The following is a 16,288-nucleotide window of genomic DNA, read 5'->3' as shown; positions in this document are numbered from 1 at the left end:
CACAGCGCAACAGCGCCCCCTAACGTTTCACATCAGACATTGAATGTTCCTGAATAAAAATCGACACAGTTCCTGAAGGAAACACTGTTGGTCATTAACAACACAAAACCCATCCTATACAGCTAAAAATATAAATCTACAGGCTTTCCATCAAACACACCACTGTGTAATGTAATTTAAATTAATATTTATAGCTGTTAGAAATTGGAAATGGTATTTATATAATATCTTCAAGTTGGCAATTATATATATATATATATATATATATATATATATATATATATAATTTTATATGATGAGATCAGACTAGTTCCTGCCCATGATTCTTTCACATTGATGTTGTTCTGTACAATTCCCTGTCCTGTCCTCCCATCCCCCACCACATCCACCATACAAGTAAAACATGACATGGAGTTCAGTGAGGAATGGAAAAAATGGATATTTTCCAGGATGTTGTTTTTCCCTAGTTTTCTTTCGCAGGATCGTCGTTTATTTGATTATTTATGACCGTATCATGCGACAAGAACGTTCTCTGTCCACAGATATTTCACTGGATATATAAATATCGTCAAGTGAAATACCGACAGGAGATAAAAACTGAAACAAAAGCATTTTATCTCTTCAGGCCTGGCTGGGTGAAACTTATGGACTGGATTTGTGTGCAGCGGAGCGGACTGACTGGAGCCACGCGCTCCTTTCCACTTCACGCGCAATACCCGGTTGTCATGGTGAAGGCTAAATTGAAAATATACCGAGTTTCGTCGTAAAACCGGACTATTAAAACCGGACCAGTCAGACTATGAGGTTCAGACCTGAGTGGATATGTTTACAAGAACCAGAGGCCTGTTAGGAAGGGTAGACCTGACTGGACTCGGTCTGCCTTTTTCAACTGTACTGTCGTTTTAAATCTTCGCAGCCCGCCTGTTTCTCATTGGCACCGCCTATTTTGGAAGGGAGAAGCGCGCTGATTGGATGCGCCGCGCTCTCACTGAATAGTCCCTGCGCTTTTCATTGGTGCGCTCCCGCCTTTCCCCTCAGGCTCTCGCGGGGCTGCTTTGTGAAGATGGCGGCCGAACTGGTAGAAGCGATGGTAAGTAGATGGAGCTATTTTTTAGTGCGGAAAAATAAAAGCTCCCCGGCACCAAGGGAGACCGGTTGTCATTTATTTGAGTACGACAAGAACTGGTTTAGAGCACCGGGCTGAGTTCAAGTCATTTTTTATCGTTGGTCGTCCATAAACTGCGCTTGGCACTGGTGTCTGGACGGAGCTAAGGTTAGCCGCTACTAGCTAACGCTAGTAGAAATGAATGATGGGACTGTTAAAAACACCAGCTCACACAGCAGGCGCCACACAGGGAGCTCGGCTCACGGGTTTCTCATTTCAGAACAAATCACCAACCCTAAAAACAAGCAGAACGAATAGCACTGTCACTTAGTGCACCTCCTGACGTCAGGAGCACAAGTGAAGCTAATAGCTGTCTGTGGTGTTACAGCTGAACCGAACCGAACCGGTGCCTCCCTGCACTGCTGGTTCTCAAGAGTACCTACTGTCTAAGCTACAGCTAGAGTTAATGTTTGTCATTGGCTAACTAGTGCAAACTCTAACTTTTTCGTATTTGAAAGCATACTTGAACTTGTCAAACAGTTTGCACTTATTTTCTGAAGGTAAATAATGTGGCCCAGCTTTGCTTGTTTGCAGGCAAGAACAGAATTGCTTGTTGTAAACACTGGTTTCCAATCTGTAGCAATATAAAGACAGGTAAATGTTATGGGCTTTTTGCATGTAATCACGTCTAATTCTTGAGGAATCCTGCTACTTCGAAACAAACCTTTTTGTTTCTTGTGTCTAGAACATGGTGAAGAGTTTCCGGGTGTCTGACCTGCAGACGCTGCTCGCCTCTATGGGGCGCAGTAAAAGCGGGTTAAAGCAGGACTTGGTGGGGCGAGCTTTGAGACTGGTGCAGACAGAGTACAGCCCGGAGCTGTTGAAGAACGTCCGGCAGCTCTACGAGACGCGCTTTCCGAAAGCACCCGGATGGTTGGCTGCCCGTCGCCCGGAGGGGATACCAGCGGTATCCTATCCGGCGATCAACTCGTCCCCACGAAACACAGCCCAGGGCACGGACTACCTCAATGGCATGCCCAAGCTGGCTGCTCCACCAGCAGCTGAAGTTAAACTAGTGCCCTTGCCCTTTTACCACAACCTAGAAACATTGTTGCCACCTACAGAGCTAAGTATGTCGTTTATTCACAAAGTCAAACTAATTTCCGTTGAATTATTAAAAGTGAAAAAGCTACTGGTTCATTCTCTTCTCTCTGGAATACTTTGCAGTTGCGCAGAATAGTGAAAAACTACAGGATAGCCAGTGTGTTTTTGAACTAACACAGAGCCAAATAGACCAGATCCGAAACTCCAGGTGAGTAGATGGTGTGAATGTTACGGATTCTTGACTTCCTGGGTCCTTGAACAAAAATTGTTTGTGCTCAACTTTCTCTTTCTCTATTATCACCAGGATTTAAATATGTGCGCATGACTACATCACTCACTTCATATCAATACCACAACTAACACCAAATGACTTGCTAGCACATATCTCTTCGTGGCACTGCTTTTTACATTCACATCTCAATCAGGAATACAAAGGGAGCTGATACACTGATTGAGCTGAGCAAACTTTTTTTTTTTCCTTGCAAGCTGATATCTTTAGTAGGCGGTGATACTTCGGGGAAAAATGCATCTTTTCTTTCGGATGTGTAGTTTGTTTAGAATATTCACTCTCGGTTTACACATTCACAGTTTACATAATAACTGCAAGATGGCATGAATGATAATTTTTATCTACACTTGTGTTCTTAGTGACCTTCGCCCAGGAGTGAAATCGGTCCAGGTGGTGCTTAGGTAAGTCTGTCAGAATATTAAAAGGGATCTAATGGTCAACTATTTTTGAGTATATTAGAGTGGAGTCCTATTCTTCATACACCGTTTAGCAAATCCAGATACACTGATGTACAGTACCAGTCAAAAGTTTGGACTGCCCTTCGAATTCAATTTTTTTTTTTTTTTAATTAAAAGACACTTCGTGACTTAAAGTAATAATGGATGTCGTTTCTCTTTACTTATTTGAGCGGTTCTTGACATAGTAGCATCACTATGCTGCAGTATTTACTTCTGGCACTTATCTGTATATAATACTGTATTTTGCACTTGTTAGATGCTAACTGCATTTTATTGGCTTTGTACCTGTACTCTGCACAATGATGAAGTTGAATCTAATAATATGGGTTACTACAGTTGTGGAATTGGGGCTATTTACGGTTTGATCTCCAACACATTAAGAAGGCAAGAAATTGCACTAACTTTTGACGAAGCACAACTGTTAATTGAAAAGCATTCCAGGTGACTCCCTCATGAAACTGGTTTAGAGAATGCCAATAGTGTACAAAGCATCATCAAGGTAAACAGTGGCTGCTTTGAAGAATCTAAAATATGAAGTGTGTGGTGGTGTTTGTTTGTTTTTATTTATTTTTAAACACATTGTTCTATATATTGTGGTTTTTTTTTTAAACGTCTTCAGTATTGTTCTACTGTACAATGTAGAAAATTGTCAAAATAAAGAAAAATCTCGTAAAGTGTGTTCAGATTTTTGACTGGTATTCTGTGTCAAATTTATGTACCATGATTTTTCCGAATTGGCTAATTTGAAGCCCTTAGCATATTATTTTACATTTTTGTCCTCCTCAAACTATTTAGTGAGCACTCATGACCCATAGATGGGTGTAGAGCCGTCCTGGAGGACGCTGCTGCCGTTAGGACGGAAATACTTCATAAAAGGATAAGGGTGATCAGTCAGAACTTTGGACTGATTTTTCAGTTACTCTGCTCTTTAAGGGGACAACTGGATACAAACCCTGCCAGCAAAATAAGTCACCCAATAGCTTAACAGTTGCTCCTTAAATTTGTCACTCTTGTCCGGTTATCTTAGTAAGAACAGACAAATCTAGTCTTGGGTTAAATTGTTAACAGTCCTGTCTGGCTAATTCTGTAATTCTCATATGAAGAATGCGCTCTGGTGAAGAGAGACTGAAATTAATTTTGCAAAGCAGATTTGAACATTGAACCTTCATGATATTTTCCTACACCCCCCCCCCCCCCCCTTTTTTTTTTTCCTTTCTTCCCCCTCCAGAATCTGTTACACTGATTCCATTGGTGTTCAGGAAGATCAGTACCCTCCAAACATTGCTGTCAAAGTAAATCAGTCCTACTGTCATGTTCCCGTAAGTAGGTCTATATCAGATCTATAAATTCACTTGCTTGGTATCTAGATTATCAGATGGTTGAGTGAAGGAGCGATTATTCATCGCCTGCCTACCAATTGGTTTTGGGTTCCTACTCTCGTGACTGATGTCTATGATAGAAGGATAAATTCCCAGATTATAGATTTTGACTTTTTGGCATGAACAGATTCCTAGTGGGTCTCCCCAAAAAGGCTTTTATATTTGGGACACCAGATCGATTTTTTTTGAGTTATTTCGAGCATCCTTTCAGGGTAAATTTCTGTGTAGATTTTTCTCTTGGCACTTTTGCTAATGTTCGCTGTTGCTTCTTCACCTGTCATTTCCAGGGTTATTATCCTTCCAATAAACCAGGTGTGGAGCCTCGTCGTCCCTGTCGCCCTATAAACATCACCCCCTGGCTTCATCTCTCGACAGCCACCAACAGAGTCACTATCACGTGGGGCAACTTTGGAAAGGTATAGTGTGAAGACATAAAAGATCCTTGGAATAACTGCAATATAGTGATAAGTAAAAAGGTAGTGTAGTACAGAATGGGGTGTTTTGGATAAACGAGTTTCAGTCTAGAAGTATCTCTACATCTTTACTCTGATGGAAAGGCCCTATGGTAATGAAGCAACATGCAAATTGAACACGTGTTCCTGTCCTCTCTTGCTGCCTTGTGTTCAGAGAGTACAGAAGTTTACTTTGAGTACCTGTCAATATTTGTCAGCTTTTGTTGCATATACACAGTACCTGTCAAGTTTTGGACACCCTTACTCATTCATAGATTTTTCTGTATTTTAAGTATTTTCTACATTTGTAGGGCAATACTTGAAGACACCAAAATTATGAAATAACACATCTAGGGAATTGTGGTAAACAAACAACAAAAAAAACCCCACCATGTTTTTAGTTTCTTCAAAGTAGCCAGCGTTTACCTTGATGACGCTTTGCACACTATTGGCATTATTTTAACCAGCTTCATGAGGAAGTCACCTGGAATGCTTTTCAGTTAACAGGTGTGACTGGTCAAAAGTTCATTTGTGCAATTTCTTGCCTCAATGTATTTGAGATCAAACAGCAAATAATAAAAAATCTAGTAAATAGCCCTGTTCCATAACTGTAGTAATCCATATTATGTCAAGAACCGCTCAACTAGGTAAAGAGAAACGACATCCATCATTACTTTAAGACGTGAAGGTCAGTCAGTCTGGAAGAATTGCAAGAACTTTGAATGCATCTTCAAGTGCAGTTAAAAAAGAAAAAAAAAATCAAACGCTATGATGAAACTGGCTCTCGTGAGGACCGTCCCAGGAAAGGAGGACCGGGACTTTACCTCTGCTGCAAAGGAATAAGTTCATTAGAGTTCCCAACCTCAGAAATCGTCAATTAACAGCACCTCAGATTAGAACTGACATGAAATGCTTCAGAGTTCAAGTAGCAGACACATTTCAACATCGACTGTTTGGAGGAGGCTGCGTGAATGAGGCCGTCATGCTCAAAATGCTGTAAAGAAACCACTGTTGAGGGAGGCCAGTAAGAAGAAGAGAATTGCTTGGGCAAAGAAGCCTAAGGAATGGACATTAGACCAGTGGAAAGTACTTTTGGAGATATTTTGATCTGATGAGTCCAAATTTGAGATTTTTGGTTCCAGCCGCTGTGCCTTTGTGAGATGCAGAAAAGGGGAACTTATGGGATCTGCATGCGTGGTTTCCACCCTGGAGGAGGAGGTCCGATTGTGTTGGGATGCCTTGCTGGTGATCTTGTTGGCTATTTATTCAAAATCGAAGGCACACGTAACCAGCATCACTACTACAGCATTCTGCAGCGACATACCATACCATCCCATCTGTTTTTACGCTGAGTGGAACCATTATTTGTTTTTCTACAGGGCAATGACCCAAAACTCACCTCCAGGCTAATGTAAGGGCTGTTTAACATTGAAGGAGAGCTACATCAGAAGATCAGGCTTCCACAATCACCTGACCTAAACCCAACTGAGGTGGTTTGGGATGAATTGGACTGCAGAGTGAAATAAACGCAGCCAACAAGTGCTCAACGTTGTCTGGGAACTCCTTCAAGACTGCTGGGAAAGTATTCCAGGTGACTACCTCATGAAGCTGGTTAACATAATGCCAATAGTGTCATCAAAGCTACTTTGAAGAATCTTAAGCGCAAAAGATTTGTTTACTACATGCACTGCAACCCCATTATAATGAACTCCTTAGGGGACGTCCAAATAATTCGTTATACTGAAAAGTTTGTAATACTGAAATGGACTCACTTATGTAAAACCAGACCGGCTGCTTTTAATTTGTTTACACTTAATTCACTTCCGTATTTACGAAGTAAAGGAAATGAGCCACTCTTCAGTGTTGTTAAAAATAATCCGAATACTAAACTTGGTTAGTAAAAGTACATGTGGCAGCGAGGGTGTGGTCAAGTGCTGGTTGTGAATGGCGATGAGTCAGGTTGAAACAGCGGGTAATGTGATGAGTTACATCTGTGTTGAATTACTAGCTATCTATTGTGTCCGTGTGTCTTTCAGATGGCCAGTAACGAGAGGGGGTGGGGTGGGGCTATGTTTCCCCAACGTGTTGTGCGCGCATGTGTGAAACCTAGTCATTGAAAACTGATAGTCGAGAAACTTTTAAAAAATGCACCTTGGCCTGTTGTGCCTGTTGCTCATTGCCCCATCATATAAGCTATTACAGTAGGACACGAGTGTCCCATCAGTTTTACTTGCCGAAGAAACTTGTAATCCTGGACTTCTTTTTCTTCATTGACCTAAATGTCTGAGTCACGATCGCAGTTCGTCGACCGAGTTAAAGGATCACGAACGGAGGCGATGACTTCTTCGTCTGTTTTGGAAATGACTGAGGTTACAGTGTATCGTCGTCTTTGTCCACCCACTGACTCACTCACTTTTCTAAATCTTCACAATTCGGTTCCTTCATGTGTTGCAAATCACAGATTGTCAGTGGTCATTTCATCCTTTTATTGATTACTGTTCTCGATCATTGTTCGTGATTGACACCCAGTTGAGGCTCATTAATCCTTTTGTTTTCTGGAGTTAACACGTTGTTGACTTGACTGTGGACTTGATTGAGGCTACATCCACACGACAACGGCAACAAGATTTTTTTTTTGTTTGTTTTTAAATATCGCGTCCACATGGGCAACGGATCAGTAAAATATCAGGTTCATATGGCAACGCTTGCTGAAAACGATGCAATACACATGCCACACCACTACATGCGTTGTAAGACGGTCCCATCGGAGACACCAGAACAATAGAAGTAGACGCATGCGCATAACTGCGCATGCGCACAGTGACTGTCACTGTCACATGCACACACTTTCTCACTCCCTGTCCTATGGATGTAGTCCCTTTAAGTCGCGTGCTCGTTTTTTGAATGGAGACGCGGAAAGAGGAATGAACGGGTGTAGATGGAAGCCGGTACGCCAACATTCTGATATCCTCCAGAATTCTTTAATGGTCCGGAAAAAATTGAATGCTGCACGTTGATGGATTACTTTGTTCTTCTACGCCCTTTTTGAGGAATGTATTGTCGGACTTAAACCAACATCTGAAGAGGTGAGATCGCTCCTTTTTTTCCCCTATTTTTGCTGGCGGGATTGACTCTGCCCTAAGGGCTATTCTCTTCTCTCTCTCTCTCTCTCTCTCTCTCTCTCTCTCCCTCCCTCCCTCCCTCTCTCTCTCGCTTTGCACCATTACACAATAAATATTCACAGTGAAAATATTTTGTAAGCGCGTTTCATGAACCAAGTTATAGGATTTGTTGACAACTCGCATCGAGTTCGTTACGCTTCTACCCAAGCACTCACAGTCCATGTGGTTGTGACGTCATCGTAAACAAATCCGTTCTACTCATCCAGACGACTTCGCAACGGCTCCATTGCTAGATTTTTTCACTCTGGAACCCGTTCTCAAAAGATTTCGTTTTAGGGCACCCAAAACGCCGGTGCCGTGTGGACGCCAGGCCGAAACAATAAACAATTTTATCAGATTCACCTGAATCCGTTGCTGTGTGGACAGGGCCTAAGTCAAGTTTATTTGTATAGCGCTTTTAACAATAGACATTGTCGCAAAGCAGCTTTACAGAATTTAAATCACTTTAAACATGAGCCAATTTTATCCCTAACCTATCCCCAATGAGCAAGCCTGTGGCGACGGTGGCAAGGAAAAACTCCCTCAGACGACATGAGGAAGAAACCTCGAGAGGAACCAGACTCAAAAGGGAACCCATCCTCATTTGGGTGATAACAGACAATGTGATAACAGTTTTAACATGAAGTCAGATTATACTTATTGTTTGTCTCTGATGGGAAGAGGAATGCATGGTTCATTGAGGGTTTTTGAAGACTTGTTGTCTCTAAAGGCAGGAGAGTCAAACTTTGGTTCGTTATATGTGGAAAAACTTACAAGAAGTTGTTATAGCAGGGGTGCAGTATTTAATTTCATAGTTTTGATGCCTTCAGCATCTTCCAACAATGTAGAAGAAAATAACAAAAATAAAGGGAAAACAACCCATTGAATTAGATGTGTCCAAACATTTGGTGTGTGTGTAAAAATATTGTGTGCATGCACAACATGATGCACTTCGTTATAGAGTTTCTATTTTCCATGTCACTGGAACTGTACGGGAGGGAGGGAACTTTTATCCTCCTCTGTCTTTAGACTGTTGAAGCAAGATTTGCATATATATCTTGTCACAAACCATTATTCACCTGACATTGCTGTATCCACAATGACTCATTTTCTAATTGCAGCGGTATTCTGTGGCTGTGTACCTGGTGAGGGTCTTCACATCTGCAGAGCTCTTCAACCAGCTCAAGCACTGCTCGGTGGAGAGTGCCGAGCGATGTCGTGAACGCAGTAAGTTACCGTGACCAGCAGTTTTATTTACCCATAAACACAGCAGGTTGTGTTGGTTACTGGTTGTGGCTAGGAGTCTGATAAATAAAAATGCCTCCTTGAGTGAACTGTGCTTTGCTTGTCTGCAGTTCAAGACAAGCTGCGTTTTGATCCGGAGAGTGAGATTGCCACTACAGGACTGAGAGTGTCTCTCATCTGCCCAGTATGTCTCTGTCCTTTTATACATTTGGTCCTCCTTTTTTTTTTTTTTTTTTTTTTTCTTGTTTCATCTCCCAAAATATAATGAGCTGAACTGCAGTCATCATGCTTCAAAACTAGGGCAATATTTTTATTCTTAAGTCAATGTAGTAATTACAGACTTCCCACCTCGGTGGTGTCTAAAGGTGTTTCTAGAATTTGTAATAATCATATAATTACATAGATACTATGATCTTGCCATGTAGTGGCTCTGGCTTGATTTTGAGGCTTTGGCTTCCCTTTTCCTTAAAACATAGCTCAGAAGGTGTCTAGTTTCAGTTTAGAGTTTAGTCGTTTAGAGGAAAGGATAAAGCTTTACAAATATCTTTATTGTAATCCACACTACATGCAGCATGACTGTTAAAGAAAAACATTTTAGAAGGGGTGATGGAATAACTTTGGTAATAAAATACTACTTTCTGTTAAATCATTCTTTTTTTGGGGGGGGAGGAGTCCTTAGCCTTTAGGAAGTTTAGAAAGTGTGGCTCAACAATACGAATGGATGCATTTGATAAAAGTGAGCTGTGTGGTTGGGTTGTTCGTTTAAAGTGGGTCTTCTGCCATTTTGCATAGTTTTTATCTTTGGAGAAATATGCTCACCATCTCTGTGCCCCTTCAGCTGGTCAAGATGCGTCTGGGAGTGCCGTGTCGAGCGCTTACCTGTGCTCACTTGCAGTGTTTTGATGCTGTTTTCTTCTTGCAAATGAATGAAAAGAAGCCCACATGGACCTGCCCTGTGTGTGACAAACCTGCTCCTTTTGAGCTGCTCACCATTGATGGGTAAGTTGCGAGTGTTGCTAATGGCTTTTCCTACAGTACAAGCAAATACACTTGATTAAAAGCGACTTTTTTTTTTTTTTTCTGGTTCAGATTGCTCTCGGAGATCCTGAAGGAGACTGAGGATGTGGAGGAGATTGAGTATTTGACTGATGGCTCATGGAGACCAATCAAGGATGACAAGGAAAAAGACAGGGAGCGGGAAAACAGCCACACTCCAGAGTACCCAGTTGTGGATATATGTAAGATTTTCCTTTGTTTGTAAAGCAGGACAAGGCAGCTCCTGAATAAATTTGAACTAGAGCATTTTTGCATTCATGTTTTATCCTTTTTGGTTTACAATTTTCATCCAAATCTGTTGTGGGTAAAGTGTCTTGCACATGAGTGGCCCGTTTCACTCCCCCCAGCTTTCCAATCACGAGCTGAACTTGAATTACTGAGCTACCACTGCCTTATGTGCTTTGTAGATGGGCAGCGGGAACAAATTGTGCCTGCTTTCCTTCATGTTTACACGCTCGCTCTGTTGGTGGCAAACTGGAGGTTAGACAGGCAAATAAGTGCGCGTGCACAACTCGGTCATCGGAAGCTTGCTTTTAACTTGCTTTATTGTCCTCTCGCTGCTCATTTCTGTTTAAACACTTATTGATTCAGCAGCAAATCCAGCTCTCACTTCCAGAAAACTGATTCACTCCGAGTGATGTCATTCAGGAAATGAATTGTCTCTCTCTTAGTTGGCTCTTTTTAGGTGAATTTTAAATTGGGGGAGGGTTATGATCTGCATCTCCCCACAACTGGATGAGGGCAAGAACTGCTTTAGTCCAGTCATCACCTGTGATTTGGTTTGGGAATCACTTGACTCCATCGTTTAAAGGTGGAGATGTTTTGACAGGAAAAAGCACCCGAGAAGAATTAACCATTGAATTTTCTGTGAAGTGGTCTTGTCTAGATGATAAGACCTGGATGAACGCTATTGCTCATGCATAAGCCCTTCTACTTGCTACAGATTGTATTGAGATGGGAACAAATTGCGCCTGGAACAAGTTGTACCCACTGGTGTCGAATTGTTCTGGAATAAATCGTGTTTAGACACGCAGTCGCGCTGGGGCAACTTGTTTCAGCACAACTGCCCGTGTAAAAGCAGTTTTACACGTTGCAAGAGTGCTGAGTCAGCATGGAGCAGCTGAGGGTTTTGGTTGGTGGTGGAATAGAATACAGTTCTTTAGAATACAACAACAGTTTTTCCCCCTTCAGGCTATCTCTGTGATGAACAGCTAAAACCGGACTCAAATATCAGTAACATCGACTGTGAAATATCTGCACACTCATACCGTCATTCTGTGCACACCGTATATTTATATTTACTAAGTCATCCTTGCACTATGCACCATTTTGCACCAAAATATTCATGTACATAGCTTTTTTTTTTTTTTTTTGTCTACACTTTTTTTTTTTAATCTGTTTGTACTAAGAGAGCTAAGTGAAACCGGAGTCAAATTCCTCGTGTGTGTTCACATACCTGGCAATAAAAGTGATTCTGAATTTGAATTCTCAACCTTATCTGTAGGCCAGAGGCTTAGCCTGTAATCGACAACTACTTTTCAGTGATACCCCAGAAAAGATCTTACCAGCGTCTTCATTTCATGCTGCCGGACATACTTATTTGGACCAGAATTTAGCATCACCTCGAACGGAAGCAAAAGGCAACTTGTGAGGCATCTGTAGTTTTTAACGGGACGGTAGGGTCCGTCTGGAGGACGGGGGGAAAATATCAGTTTACTTACTGCTGTAGTTGCAATGAAAGTTTTATTCATCAGTGCAGTTGCGGTTTGCCTTGCAGGCGTCAGAGGACTCCAAAAATGTGCAAACTCCTGGCTTAATTTCCAATGTTAAATCTTGGATCCCATAAAAATCAGACTTGGTTCATTTTCCTTTATCTCTTCGTTTCAGGCGTTCCTGAGACGAATGGGCACTCTCCAGCACACAGCAGTACAAGCCAGACGGGACGGTCGGCATCGGGCGGCCCATCAGCAGGCACAGGTGGTGCCAGCGGACCTTCAAGCGGCGGGGCAGTGGTGGACCTTACGCTGGACGACTCATCAGATGAAGAAGAGGGTGGAGGGGGGGCTGGGGATAGCGAGGACACAGAGGACAGCCAGGACAGTCCAGCGCCCAAGAGGGGCCGATACGATTATGACAAAGATCTTGTCACTGCATACTGAAACAGAATGCAGATACGGACAGAGAGAGAGAGGGGATATGGGTTTGGGCGTGGGCCCTAGAAAAATCCTCTCACGCCCATCGTTTTCTCTCCTAAAACGTATTTCCCAAATTATTCATACAGACATATGAAAACATGCACAAACTCTTGACCTCTGGAGCAGGTGGGCATCCTCATGACACCACTGGAAATCCATAGATGCCCACTAAAGCCATCCTCCGTCTTCTCCACAGCATCTTAATACGGTTTTCTCCCTTTAAATAACTATGGAGGAGTTATCACCCTTGATTCTTTCTCTTCCATCTCCACAGTTTGTATTTCCAGCCCAAACCACTTAGCCTCACAGTCACCATAGGCATTTTAGCTTTCACCATAGATGAGTTCTGTGAGACGATGCTTAAAAAGATTTGTTGTCAGCAATATAAGGTTGGAAGCACTAGTGGTGTATACCGAGACAAACTGCAAGTTAGATTAAAAAAACAAACAAGTAGGGATTAAAAATTTATGACCTGTAATTAGAGGCATTTCCATTGGGGTTTAGATATGTTGTGGAGCAGCTGTTATCTAAAAGCCAAAATGACCATCAGCTGTCTTTGTAATTATGCATGGTTTGGTCAGATTTGGAAGGTAAGGGTTTGTTTTTCATATTTATTTGTCTCCCCTTTATTCCTCTTTTGTTCCATGGAAATTGATAACCTACCTCAGTCTAAAGGCAAACTTGACCACAACTTGAAAGGCAAGACAACATGACTTTTTATTATTATTATTTTTTGTTTGTTTAAATACTGAGTAACACTGGAAAGAAGTCATTCGTCACATTAAGTCATGCCCTTAGAAGTCTCACTAAAACAGCTCTTGACTTTTCTTACAAGTGATGGATTTCCAGTCAGGCTCACTCATAGACACGAGCGCTGTGCTTTGTCTCCCGGCTGAAATAAGGAATGCTCTCATTGTCATCAGTCAACACTTGCAACAGTGAGGACTCATGAAATTGATGTTCCAGCAGGTAAATGTTGTACAGTAGGAGATAATGGTGGTGTATCTGAAACAGATGATTGCAAGTCTTGAGTCTCACTTTTGTGGCATTGCTAACTAAGGCTGTGAAGTATGTGTGAAATAGAGCTGCTTTCATGAGGACTTAACCTTGTGGAGGGCAGGGGAAGGAAATGGAACTGAAAAGAAGCCCAGACAAAGCCAAGAAATCAAACAGCCATTTACGGTAAATCACTTGAAGTAAATTCAGTGGCTGCACGAACTCAAATGGGGATAAAGGCATCCAACCTAATTGTGTAGTTTTTTTTTTTTTTTCTTCCCCTTTTTCCTTCTCCCCCTTTCAGGTCAGTTATGCTACTGATTTTTTTTAATTAGACCTTTTGGTTTGAAATGGACAGGAGACTGTTTCCACTGTGAGCCCTGTAAAGGTTGTGGGTGGGGTTGTGCTTTTTTATTTTATTTTTTTTTTCCTCCTGTTTTTTTCCTCCTTCCCTCTTCCCCCATGAGATGGGTATGTTGACTTAATCTCCTGATCTGAACTCAGTGTAACATGCAACATTCATCCCCCCCCCTGAAAATCTGTATTTGTTTATCCTTTGTCTTTAAATAACCTTCTGTATTATTTGTACATATTGAGGCATTTGAGAAGCGTGCAGTGCTAGTTTTTGGAAGGGAATAAAATATGGTTAGGACGATGGTTCTGATTACTGGGTTAGATGGAAGATTTTGCTGCATCTAGTCACAAGTCTGTAATCCATTCACCTGTGGGCTAGTCATGTGACCCTCTATACATTGGGTATGTCATGAGAAAATGGTTTGACTTGCTTCAAATCGCAGAACACCTTTCTGGGAGGTGTTTCAGGCTTCAGTTAAATTTACTGTGGAACAGCGTATTGGAGGAGGACGTGGAGGCTGACTACTTGAAAGGAGACTCAGGGTGTTGGTCCGGAGTCTATCTCAGAACTTCCAAGTCATTTGATTAGTAAACCATATTACCTGTGCACCAGGTACAATCTTGGCATGAAGGGGCTCATGGGTTGCAAATTCTTCTCAGTGAGTAGGAAGAGAAACCACTGCATAATGTCCACTGCTCTGAGTGACAGGCCTGCTTTTGACTCCTCCCCCCCCCCCCCCCCCCCCCAAAAAAAAAAAAAAATTCTTTAACTTGAAAACAGTGTCAGTACTGTATTCTATCAGTGCAAGGGAATGTCTTAACTGAAACCCATAGCGGTGAAAAGTCCAATTTCGTTTTGATTTGCAAGTCCGCGTATGGTCTTCCACAATGTGCCCAGGTTTTAGTACAGTAAAAGTGTTCATATTGGCATATTCTGTCCTATTAAACACTGTTTTTGTCCTTCAACTGGACCACATTTTGACTTTTTATATTAAAAAAAAATATATATATGATTTTTGGTAGAACTTTCTTTAATAGATTTCCATTCTCCACTTACATTTGTTAGAGTTGGGTAGATAAAGGTTCATTTATATGAAGTCAAATGACTGACTTTCAGCTTCTCGATGGTGAAGAACTGCTGAGTTTCAGTGCTTTTTGAAATCTGTGGTCTGACCTGATGTGGTTCTTTGGGTTTGGATGTGAATGTTGACTGGTGACATCCCTTCTTATTACAGTGCTTAAGATAGCATGGGCAGTGGCTTGCAATGTAACTTTCTTTTTGTTGTCTTTTTACATGTTGATATTAAAAGCCAATAAAAAATATTTTATCAAATTGCCTCTAATTTGCTCTAGTGGGTGGTCTTGGAAAATATGTTAATGGGTTATTTTTTTTGCCACATTCAGAAAAGATAAATAGATAATTCTGTCCTGTCCTCAATGGATTTGGCTGTGGAAATCAAGTATTCAGTGGTCCCTGTTTAAATGGAAAAACATGTAAAAAGTTCAATGACATCATACTGTCATTTGTGTGCAGTTAATTAAACTGATTTTAAAAAATGTATCATGTCTGTTTTTCAAGTGTCTTTTTTCCCCCACTTCTTTACTAACTTCCCCCCCCCAAAAAAAAAAAAAGAAAAAGAAACCCCACCATCATTGTACCAGTGGTCCCCATTTCAATCATGAGCTCAGGTATCTGTGTGGCATTTCTGTGCACGTTTTACCCTGGTCATGGAGAGAGACTCTCCCTGCAGTACTCAGGATGCATTTCTACCTGGTTCCCAGAATAGGCTCTAGAACCACCACCACCCTAACCACCATGAAGCGGTTACTGAAGACGAAAGAATGTTCTGTACCGTAATTAGCAGCTCAGTTTATCAGCTTATCAATTAAATCTGCCCTTACTGAGGATGGGATTATAAAGTTTAGCAGGACAATTACTGCATCTTACCACTAGATGTCACGCTTGCTAAACAATAACTTACTAGAACCCTTTATTTATAAGGTGCGGAAGTATGTTCATTTCTTTCTGATGTGTTGGTATAGAAACATTCTTGCAGCACTTGTATCACTACTGTGTCCTTTATAATTGGAGTATATTCTACCTCTATTGTTTTGAATGTGACTGTGATAGCTTCAAGTACCCAGTTGATACCACCATTTAGTGTGTGCCTCCAAATTTTCCCTCGCCTGAGCAGTCTGAAATTTCCTCCAGATGCACCAGTCGGCTTCCAGACAGGAAAGCTATTGTGTAGTTCTGCATTCCAGGTTTAAAAATACTGAAAAGTCAGGTGGGTCCAAACCAAACATTATTAGCTAACTAGTTGCATTATCTAGCTCAGCAGGCCAGACAATCTTTATCTAAATGAGTAATGAAAGGTAAAGTTTAAATATTTTCAATGACTAAGTTTTTTATTTCCTCCCAATTTCGATATTATGAAATCAGCTACACAACACTTTATGCCTCATTGGAAGGGATGCCAGTCAGTGGTGGGGC

At 41.5% G+C, this 16,288-nt stretch overlaps 1 protein-coding gene across 1 annotated transcript; it reads left to right on the top strand.

Annotated features, from left to right (window-relative positions):
* Window positions 1-1,042: 1,042 nt before the first annotated feature.
* On the top strand, window positions 1,043-14,527 carry pias4a (protein inhibitor of activated STAT, 4a). The gene is made up of 11 exons (XM_060941464.1): window positions 1,043-1,090; window positions 1,851-2,235; window positions 2,333-2,417; window positions 2,858-2,899; window positions 4,185-4,275; window positions 4,623-4,751; window positions 9,070-9,175; window positions 9,304-9,377; window positions 10,032-10,192; window positions 10,283-10,431; window positions 12,137-14,527. Exons 1-11 carry the CDS (start codon window positions 1,064-1,066, stop codon window positions 12,406-12,408), a joined length of 1,521 nt encoding a protein of 506 aa, XP_060797447.1. The 5' UTR covers window positions 1,043-1,063; the 3' UTR covers window positions 12,409-14,527.
* Window positions 14,528-16,288: the final 1,761 nt, after the last annotated feature.

Source organism: Neoarius graeffei, chromosome 15, assembly GCF_027579695.1.
Source record: "Neoarius graeffei isolate fNeoGra1 chromosome 15, fNeoGra1.pri, whole genome shotgun sequence".
In the NCBI taxonomy this organism is placed as follows: domain Eukaryota; kingdom Metazoa; phylum Chordata; class Actinopteri; order Siluriformes; family Ariidae; genus Neoarius; species Neoarius graeffei.
The sequence above is the reverse complement of the archived record's forward strand: the minus strand, read 5'-3'. Positions and strand labels throughout refer to the sequence as shown.

Bases quoted from the DNA above. Each gene is read 5' to 3' on its own strand.
- pias4a (XM_060941464.1), top strand. From the start codon at position 1,064: ATGGCGGCCGAACTGGTAGAAGCGATG. The intron at 1,091-1,850 runs GTAAGTAGATGG...TCTTGTGTCTAG, and splicing joins CCGAACTGGTAGAAGCGATG to AACATGGTGAAGAGTTTCCG. The intron at 9,378-10,031 runs GTATGTCTCTGT...GTGCCCCTTCAG, and splicing joins GAGTGTCTCTCATCTGCCCA to CTGGTCAAGATGCGTCTGGG.